Source organism: Nothoprocta perdicaria, unplaced genomic scaffold, assembly GCF_003342845.1.
Source record: "Nothoprocta perdicaria isolate Ctin4 unplaced genomic scaffold, notPer1 scaffold_1, whole genome shotgun sequence".
In the NCBI taxonomy this organism is placed as follows: Eukaryota; Metazoa; Chordata; class Aves; order Tinamiformes; family Tinamidae; genus Nothoprocta; species Nothoprocta perdicaria.
In genome coordinates this window covers 1,162,552-1,172,680 of record NW_020454093.1, presented here as the reverse complement: position 1 = coordinate 1,172,680, position 10,129 = coordinate 1,162,552, and the positions used below count along the sequence as shown (strand labels likewise).

Genomic DNA, 10,129 nt, shown 5'->3' with positions numbered 1-10,129 from the left:
GGTCGCGCCGCGGGGGTTGGAGYGGAGCGCGCGTGCCCGGCCCGTTGTTCGGAGCTGCCGTTTGTGGTGCCCGCCCGCGCCGTTCGGCCGTTYGGCTCTGAGCCACTGCAAACGGCCGGAGTAAACGGTCCGTGCTGCCCCTGAGCTGGCACGCCCGGGTGTGAGAGGGAGAAGGCCGTTGAGCGCCGAAGGCTGCGGCGGCCCCCGCGTGCGGCTGCTTTCYCCGTGGCCTTGGCCGAGACTTGTGCGTTGGGATGTGCTCTGTGGAACAGTGTTATGGTTAACTTTTACTTAAAATGAGGTAATTAGGTCTTGTTGTCCCGGTTTAGCTATAAGGGTATATACTGTGTGTGACCACACCAACAAACCAAGCTCCAACGGTTACCGTGTCCCTTGGTTTTTGGACTCATTGGTGTGTTTCTAGGTTGGAGAAAGAAACACATGTGGCTTCCCTTTCTGATTTCACCGTTGCTTATGTAGCCTGGACTGCTTTCTAAAATGGGATAAATCTGCACCTGCAGAGGAGAYCGGAGCCGTCAGCTTGTGGTTGTGCTCTGCCCAATCTGCTTGCAGGTGCTCAGCTAATCACTTTCTCTACTTCAGGATCTTAATGGTAGCCRATTATGAGAAGCATTTTTGTATAACAATCTGTTGTAATAGCCCATAGTGAATTTGCGTGCAAAATCTATTGCATTTTTAAAAATACTTTTTAACTTACYCGAACAATCTCATTTAAATAAAGGTTTCAACAATCTGAAGTTCTAGGAGAATAATTTGTATTAGTTACATGTTGTAGTAAAATGTTCTAGCTCCGTGTTTTTGTTGTGAGGGGGGGAAAAAATCATTTCCTCACTAACGATATCCCTAGCGGGAGCCTTAGTGTATTGTGTGATTTGAAAGGTGGTGCATCCAGCATAACAATGTCTTTTGGGACTTTGCTGCGGTGTGCGTGTAGGATATCGGCTGGAATATAAGATACGTGATTAGATAGCGATATTGCAGCTCTCCTTGAAATTTTTCTCCCGACTAATTTGTTTTCATAGAAAATCAGTTCCAAGTAACAGAGACAGTATCAACGGAGTTACAGCAGGCCCTAGCTGGGTACGTGTTCTTGTCTTTTCAGCTTTAAAGATTGTAAGTTAAAACAATTATATTGGGGAATATATCAATATTCAAATAGCCTAATAAAGCCCTAGCAGGAGTACTGCTTTGCTGTGTGAAAATTAGACCAAATCATAATAGTACACGTAGTTCCTGCACTGATTTGAGCAGTGAGCTTCTAYCTTAGTAAGGGCAAAATCACTTGAAATTGCATTTGATCGCCCTGTATGATTTTATATATATGTGAGGTGAGCCTTGCCAGGCTGCTTACTGTTACGTTTCTATGTCTCTCAGTTTGTGATTTCTTCCATGTTATATCTGGCTAAACGTGTAYAGTGCTTGTGGTAATTACATAGGAGAAATGTGTACATATACACATTCAAATTATGATTTGGGCTAATTTTCAATAAATAACAAGTTAAAATACATTTTAGAGAGCTATTATGAAATACTGTTTTAATCATCAGATGCTACTGAAGTAGTACCTTGCTTGCATTCTTTTAGCTTGCCCTTACTGAAGCCCAGTTTAGTTGGGGTTGGAGAAGGGAAATACCATAAAAAAACGAACAGAAATACCCATATGTTTTAAAAAACTTTTAATACTACACTTTGTTAATTTTCGCCTAAGAGTTGTTGTAAAAGTGAGCAATGATCAAATGAAAAGTAGGCTTTAGTCAAGTCACTCTTCTGTGAATTGGTGTGTGTCCCTAACAAGGAGGGGGAAGAAGCTGCTTGGAAGCAGTGCTCCTTTGGAGCTTCTTTAGAAGCAGTGCTCCTGTGACTGCAGGCCAGGTGTCTCGGGGCCTTTGGCTTCCCCAGGGTCTTGGCCTCTGTGCATGTGAGAATATAAAACAGAAGGCAGTGAAAGGCACTTGTGAATGTAAAGATTCTTAGTGCAATTTCGTAGTGGGTAATGGAATCAGAAAGACTGCTGTCCTCTTGTGAGGACCTTCCAGATTACCACGTTGACACAAGCTTCAGCAAAGTTTAGGGGAAACTACTGAACGTGTTGCTTGTTGCTTACTAATCTGCCRGTCAAAACTAATCAAAATAAGCTGTGTATCTTAAAGAAAAAGTTCTAAGTTGAAGAAATATTTTTGTTACACCTAGCTAAAGAGCTCCGGTGTAACTCTCTTCCAAGACATACTAGTATTTTTATATAAGATTTGAYTAAAAAGTATTGAGACCCCTCAAAGTTTGGAAAATTATTGGAATAATAAAAGCAATTCTGTGTCTGTGTTACAGACTTCTTAGATGACTTTTCAGGCTAGCCTTGTGTGAAGGAATGTCTTCCAACAGAGCAGACAGATAAATCAGAGACTGTAAAATAAAAAGCGAGTCTGATATTATGTGATTCTAAGAGTGCAGAGACTGAGAACTTTTGTGCTCCTGATCTAGACATCAGCCAAATAGCTTGCTATCTTGGGACAGAAAAAATAATGCAATTAAAGGAAGAGTGAGGCTGTATGTCCAATCACAAGCTACATTTGTTTTTAAGAATGAGGCTGATGATTGTGAAAGAGATTTTGTTTACTGGGCTACAAAAGGATCTTAGAGGGCACCCTTTTCAACACAGCAGTTGGACAGGAAAGAGGGATCACAGGGCTTTCCAAATACAGTCAGCTGTGTCAAGCTTATGGTGGAAGACTCACAAAAACCTGAGGAGAGATTTGTGTTGACTGAGCAAATGAGGGAAGCTTAGATGAGAGCTGGAGGCAGCAAACTATATTGTGGGGGCTTAGATTAAGTATCACCAGCTGCAAAGTTTAGCATAAAAATTAAACTACAGCACATTCTGGCAATAGGCATAATGGGGATTGGGCTGAAATGTTCATCTGAATTGTAGCTATGCATCTTGATCATGCAAGAGAATTATTTTTGGAGATAGGCAACAAAGAACCAGCTGAAACCATCTTGTGTGAGTTGCTAATAAACCTTTTTCAGCCTACGTCCTGAAGGCCATGGCGGGGAGCGTGTGCTGGGGAGGCCCCCACTTTGGCCAGGGAATTACAGAGGTGAAAACTGTGCTTTAAATTAGATGATCTTTCTTGAGTCTTGTTTATACCAGGGATTTGCTTTTTTTTGTTTCTTCGTGAAACAGAGGTGGTGTTTTTCATATTTTTAAGCATATATGTGTTATTCAAACTTTGTGAATCTTTTCATGGTTTTTTAGGGGTGGAAGGAGTATTTGATGCAAAACACGTAAGTGTACAGGTAAGCATGGAAGGGAAGGAAGTGCAGTGAGGGGAAGGGATACTTAGAACTATACTGAAACAGTGTGCATGAAAATTAACTTTTTTTTCTGTAATGTTCTTGTACCACATTAATTTAGATTTATTGTGTTTGTCCCCTTTGATTTCATAGTCATCTGTAGTAATAGTTCTGTCCTACTTACCCAGTTACTTACCAGAAATCCAAGCAATGCAAAGACAAAATGGAATCCAAAATGTAATGAAGCTTGGACTTATCTGAGACTTAAAATACTTCTCTACTCTTGCCATATTGCCATATTTTATGGTTTCTTTCTTTCTTTTTTTTTCTTTTTTTTTTTCTCCTGTAACTTTTCCTGTGCTATCATTACGTCAGAACTAATTTAATTTACGTTGGAAGTTACTGACTTAATCTTTGAGACCTGGATACAAACTCTTTGCATGTTTGTCTTGTTGCAATTTACACTCTAAAATCTCAAAACTGTTCCTATCTGACAGACTATTAAAGCACTTTTATGCTATGATTTTCTAATGAGTACCTAATTACCCCGTTCAAGCCACAGTGGTGCTTTTCCATAGGCACATCCCTGTTGGTTCTTCACATCAGACTGCAGGGTTCTTGTTCAAGCTGTGTTTCTTGTGCAAGCCAGTGTTCTTTGCTACTTGTGAAGGAAAAATGATATTGAAGATGCACCTTCCTTGAATAGATCTCCTGCTTTTTTTTTTTTTTTTTTTACCTAGCCTATAGTAAGAAAAATGTTCCCTTTGGAACTGCCAGGAAAACTACTCAGAAAAACAATGAGCTGATAGATCCTGAAAAGCATAATGTTTTTATATACAGTATTTAAGGTGGAAAAGTATAAATAACTCTTGTGAAGTCTTTATTCCCCTCTTTTGCAATAGGTCTGATAGACATAGCACCAAAGACAAGGTGCTGTATAACTGATTGCTTAGTGGATAAGGGAGGGGGTCAGTGCCCTTCCAATTTTGCTGCCAACTGGTTATTTAAAGGGGGGAAAAAAAAAACAGTGAGCTTTGTGAAGGTGAGGGACATGTGAGGACTTGTGGACTGGGTTACCTCCTAGCTAAAATATCAGCGTGTCAGTCATAGATCTGAACTCTCCTCTTTCGGGTTGTTCCCTTGGTATTATCACAAAGCCTGAGCTAAACGGGTGCCACGCATTTTCTGTGGGTTTCTTTGCCTCTTTTGAAGATGTGTAGCATGCTTTGCTTCATGGCCAGCAGTAGCTTGGGGCACTAGCATCATGTAACCCTATATAAATATATATATATATGTTTTGTTATCTGATGTGTTGAATTTTGTGGTTTGTTATTGGGGGTAGGTGGATCAGTGCCCATCTGCAGAACCAGATGGAATCAACGCTCAGTATCTGTTGATGTCTCTTTGCCTTACCTTCAACCCCGCATTGCTCAGTCTGACCTCTCACCAAAGAGGTTTGTGCAAGATATATCATTTAAATTTGAGTTTTGCATCTATTTATTCAGTCATGGTTGCATTGAAAAGGAATATACCAATTCATTGAAAAATGTCTTTTGAATTGTTTTTCATGTGGACAGGAGAAGACAAATGAATTACAGTGTTAAAATGTTAAAGTAGTGTTATGTTTGTTGCTTTACAGAGAAATCTGTGTAGCCTATCATAGAAATAGTATCATTTATCATTGTATCATAGTATATCAGTATTATGATCAGACTAGTATCAGACTATTATAATGGATTATATAATGATATTACTATATCATTATGTAATCATAGTATCATAGAAAATGGAAAGAAAAGTGTATTAAAATTTTCGATCCAAGACAGGAGAATGCAAGAATTTTCTTCAAAGAAAATGCCTTAGGAAGCTGTTTAAAGATAGGCAGTTTGGAGTCTAGACTTTTTTTGTTTGTTTGCTCTTAATTTGACAGGCAGAGATGGGAAATAGAATATTAGAATAATCCATCTTTTTGAAAAGCTCTGGATATGGGGATGGGAGGAGAAAAGTATATGTAAACCTTGATGTTTATACCTTTGCTTGTCCCTGAACTGGATACCTAGAGCCAAACTTGTTTTTCTGGGTTTCTGGCTCAGTTTTTCAAAGCAGTGCAGAACAGATAAATGAATACAAAATAGTAAATCAAAAAAAATATATATAAAATAGATAACATTTTTTCATTAATCATTGATAGAGATTTGTTACTCTTGCCTATAGAAGTTATTGTGGATTTGRCAGCTGTGGATTTCTTATTTATTTAAAAAGAGTGTTTAGTGGAATTTGCTTACTGATGTGAAATCTAACATTTACAGAAACATGTCAAATGCAGTGGTAGTATGGTGGGGATTAAACAGTAAAAGACAAAGGAAATTTGTAGGACAGATTTGTTTTCTGTCTTGAATATTCTGATAACTTTTAATCCTAAAGAAGGTAATGCTTTGGAAAGCAGATGATACCTCAACTGCTCTACTGTGTTACCTATACATACATCAAAAGGACATAGGTAAGGGAGTATTTTTGGATCCGCACAGCATGGTTAAAATGCACTGATTCTTTCTCCTCCAACAGCTTTCCCCCATACTCAGTTAGACAACACTAACTTAGTTAACACTGCAGAGAGGCTTTTGTAAACGTGGCAAAGATACCAGGAGTTTCTGCCTTTTGGTTCTTGCCCGTCTTATACTGCATTATCTGCAAGCTCAGAAGTTGTGTGCGATGGAGATATGCCTTGATCTCTCTTCTTTGACCATACAATACAGAATTGTTCCGTTTGTTTTTTCTTACCTGCAACCTGCAAAACTTCTTTTTTTTTCTTCTTCTTCCCAGTGTTGTCTTTTCAGAGGAATTATGAGGACATACTTTAATTCTTTAAAATCTAGGGAGTGAGGAGTTTGGGTTGCATTGGGTTGTTTTGAGAAAACGATTTTTRCTCCTTAATAAATAACCTAGGGCAGCAGTTTTCAAGGGAAGGTGAAATAGTTGGGGCTTCTTGCTGTTGGCTATGAAGGGACTTGGAAAGCCAGGCAAACCTACTGCCAAAGTGGGGCTGTGGGAATGTGTTGGGGCTTGCATCCTGCCGGGAGCCTGGCTCTCCTGGGCACGTCTGCAGAATTTGTGTCCCACATTTGCCTGCTTGGGGCTGGCCTGGCCGCCTTTGATCCTGGCTCCATTCTGAATGTGCTCTTTAGCTGCAGTGCTAAAATTAACATTTTCACCAGGAAAGTTGCAGTGATGTGGTCTAATTTTACCTAGAGCTTGGTAATGTTTCTCGCAGTGTATTGTGATTCCTCTAAGAAAATCTTAAGGGTTTCCCAGCATGGATTTTGAAAAGTCGGGATCTGAAAGCGTGCAAACACAGAACTGCTAGTGCRGGAATTAATTTTCTGAGAAGGGTGAAAAATAAAGGTTTTAACATTTTGGAAATATACCCTGTTACTGTAGTCTTTGCTTGTGTGTGCTGGTATAATTCCCCACTTAAGTGTTTGTTTTAAAATATGAAGGCCTTTTTGAACCGTACCTGCCTCCTTGTATAGGTGCTTGTAAGCAAGCTTGGCATGTCTGGGTGCCTGGAGCTGGGAGTGGGGTAGGCCTGAGATTTCCAGGGGATGAAAGACACCTGGGTGGGCTTTGCCTCTGGGCTACAATTAAGATCAAAGCTTGTTGGTAAGATTCCTACTGAAAAGGTTGCTGCCTGTCTGCTTCCTTCTGTTCCTCCTCATTTTTTCAGCTGGTATCTGTAGTAACTAAGTCTGATTTGGCTCGTTCCTTATCATACAGTCCAGATCTTCYGTGGCAACTCTTGCATAGTTTGTTGGCCCATGGAGTCTGACAAGCCAGAGAGCTTTTTTTGGGCAGTTTTGCAGAAAGTACGTGCATGTTTCCACTCTTTTTGTAGCTGCCCCAAGCAGAAGGCAATGAGCAGCATGGACGTTAGGCCTGTGAGGCCCTTGTTTCTGCAACTGGGCCTGCGAGAACTAAACACTGCCTGGAGCTTCCTTCGTGACCATCTCGCAATCCAGCGTTAGGCAGGACGGAATTTTTATAATGGTCTGCATGAAATTATGAAGACTTTCAGTCGCTTCTTGTTATCCAGCACCAACTTTTGATGAATTTCCTTCATCTCTAAGACAAAATTACATTGTTGACACAATAGCGGTCCTTGTGCTTTTATTATAGAACATTATTCATTAGAAAATCAGATCCCCTCCTCCTCTGATTTTTAAATTACATTAATTTGTTTAAATTACAGATGAAGGTTTGTTACTGCATTTTCAGTAAACAGATATTGTGATTTAAGGGCATGGGAGGCTCATTAGGAGCGATGGTACAAAGGATGTTATAGTGTTTTCTTGATGCTTCTTGGCCCACACTGTTTTTAAGATTAAAAAAAGGAAGTCCTTATTAGGCAGATAATAGATCTTAGATAAACTGAGTCATAGTTAAAGTGTTTAGAAGAGATTTTAATATTCTTCCTCTTGAAGTCATGGAGGTCATGGAATTTTAAATCAGCGTGAGGGAAAATGAATCTGTGCTGAATATGTTTCTAGAAATATTTCTAAATGTAGACATTCTATTTTTATCTTCTGTTAGCAAATGCAGTAATAATCAGTTTTAATCTTTAAAAACAATGKTTTTTTTTCTTCACCAGTCTAAACTTCAAATAAATCCTGTTGTAAACACATATAATAGCTTGTGGATTATCCCAGTTCGCTGCCTAGGCTAGCTGTTCACCTTTTCCTGAGTCTTAGATCCAGATTTGTATTATATGCCATGGTCAAACTCACAAGAGAACAGGTCAAATTATAGGCTTAAATGGCAGGATGCTCTATGTGCTAGTCTTCCATTCTGAAATCACTGAAGATAGCACCCTATTTTTCTCAACAAGAAAGCACTTAAGTTAATTGCTSCATTACAGAGATACAGTAGCTCTTTCTGAGCTCTAAGTAGCCATCCATGCGTAGCTGCTGAAGTTGGAAACACCTGCACCCAAAGCGGCTTGGAGGGGGGGAAAAAAAAAAGAAGAAGAAGAAAAAAGTCATTGCTCTATGAAGAAAAATAAAATACTCAAGTTCAAAATATCAATGATGCTGTGTTGGAGCAGCCCTGAAAAGTTTGGCTTTTGGTCGATGCCTAGTGCTATCCAAAACAACATACAAAATTCTTTGTAAATTAATTTTAAAAGTGTCTTGTTTATTCAGAAGCAACTRTGTACAATGTTTGTTCAGAGAGCAGGCGCCAGTCAATTGCAAACCAGCCAGCAGCCGATTGCTCCTTAGAAAGAAACATTGCCTAATATAGATCATAGATGCCAAACACCAAAGGGACAAAGTGCTAAAGATAAGGAGCTCAATCCTCGACTGTTCAAAGTCTTCAATAAAGCCTCTGATTTACAAATGAGGGGTGGGACTYGGCTCTTCCCACCTGCAAGCGTGTTTCAGCTCCTTGGCTCCAACATGGGAAGGTGCTGATATCCACTGTGACCTTCTGTGCCCTTAAGAAGAATACTGACTTTCTTATGGCTTTAATCAGTCAGTTCCTCTAAAGCTTTTCTTTTTAGTAATTGAGCAATCCTGGTTGCTCTCACTTTATGGCATTGGTGAATGCAAAGAGACTGGAGCCAGTGTCACTGAATCTTGAAAGGCACTCCAAGGTACTCCTTTTCTGATTGACTCATTATAGCAGTATAATCATCTGTGAGGGTCTGATTTCAGTAATTCAGCTTGATAGGTGGCTGTAAAAATAGGCTGATTTTTATTCAGTAAATCTTGATGGCTTCAGTAGCTATTGGACAGCTAAGCAGTGCCAGAGTTCAAGTAACTGTTTTAAGCAGCACTTGGAGCACTACTCCTGTTCCTACCTTTGTCCCTTCCTTTTCATTCAGTAGTCTGAAACTAGAGTTTTAGAGGGTTTTAAAGGGAGAATGAATAAAAACCTTAAAAAGCATTAACAGCTTCTCCAAGCTTGTCCGACACTTGACAACTTGTCCCGAGTTGGCAGTGTTGTTCAGTCCCCTTTGAGAACTTAAAACTCAGACAAGCTGTTCAGTCGTGTTTGCACTTGTGTTCTGGGTATAGTAATGACAGAGTCCCTGAGATACTAGCCAGAAGAGAGGAATGCTTGGGCATTGCTTTAGTCACCAATGCTCGTTCTGGGAGGACAACATTCCGAGTGTGTAGAGGACATCCTTCGCCTTTTGGGTATTTGGTGGTTGTAACAAAGCAAATGTTATTGAATGATTCGACTCCTGAAGCATAAGCAGATACTGAATTGAAAGATCCACAAATGTTTTCACGTTGGGAGGTAACATGGCACCAGTAGCAATGGCAAGCTTAACTTTCTGGAGGCCTCATCCTACCATAGTCTCCCATTTTGCATTTGTAGCTCCTTCTCTTGTGGAGTTGGCAGAAAACAAAAGTGGAATCCATCAGGCAGAAGTGCTTGGAGGTGAATTACCTGACTTTTGCCTTCCTGGGGGAGAAAAAGAAAAAGAAAAAAATACATTTTTTTTTTTTTTGGCAGACACACTGCAGTATTTATGGGTTTTTTTGGGTGTTGATTTGGGGCCAATGGATGGCAGATCCCTTGGCAAACATCTTTGGGTGCTCCTCAGACTTTGGCAATGCACTGCTGAAAGGCCTGGGGCGGAAACTCCCACAGGAACATGATTCCCCCTATACGTACAAGTATGCTTGGCATATTGAAAGCTGATGAGTGAAGACAATATAGTAAGAAGGCAGGTGAACTGAGATATATTAATTAGAAAGGGGATGTCTTGATTTAATGTTTGAAGTGTAGTGTGATATATGTCTTGTAAAGATAT

At 39.8% G+C, this 10,129-nt stretch overlaps 1 protein-coding gene across 1 annotated transcript in view; it reads left to right on the top strand.

Annotated features, from left to right (window-relative positions):
- Nucleotides 1-96: 96 nt before the first annotated feature.
- The window catches only part of XRCC4 (X-ray repair cross complementing 4), a 163,165-nt gene continuing 153,132 nt past the window's right edge, over nt 97-10,129 (top strand). The window contains exon 1 of the mRNA XM_026038754.1: nt 97-301. Within this exon, the coding sequence (XP_025894539.1) occupies nt 297-301 (5 nt within the window). The 5' untranslated portion in view covers nt 97-296. The remainder of the gene's footprint in view (nt 302-10,129) is intronic.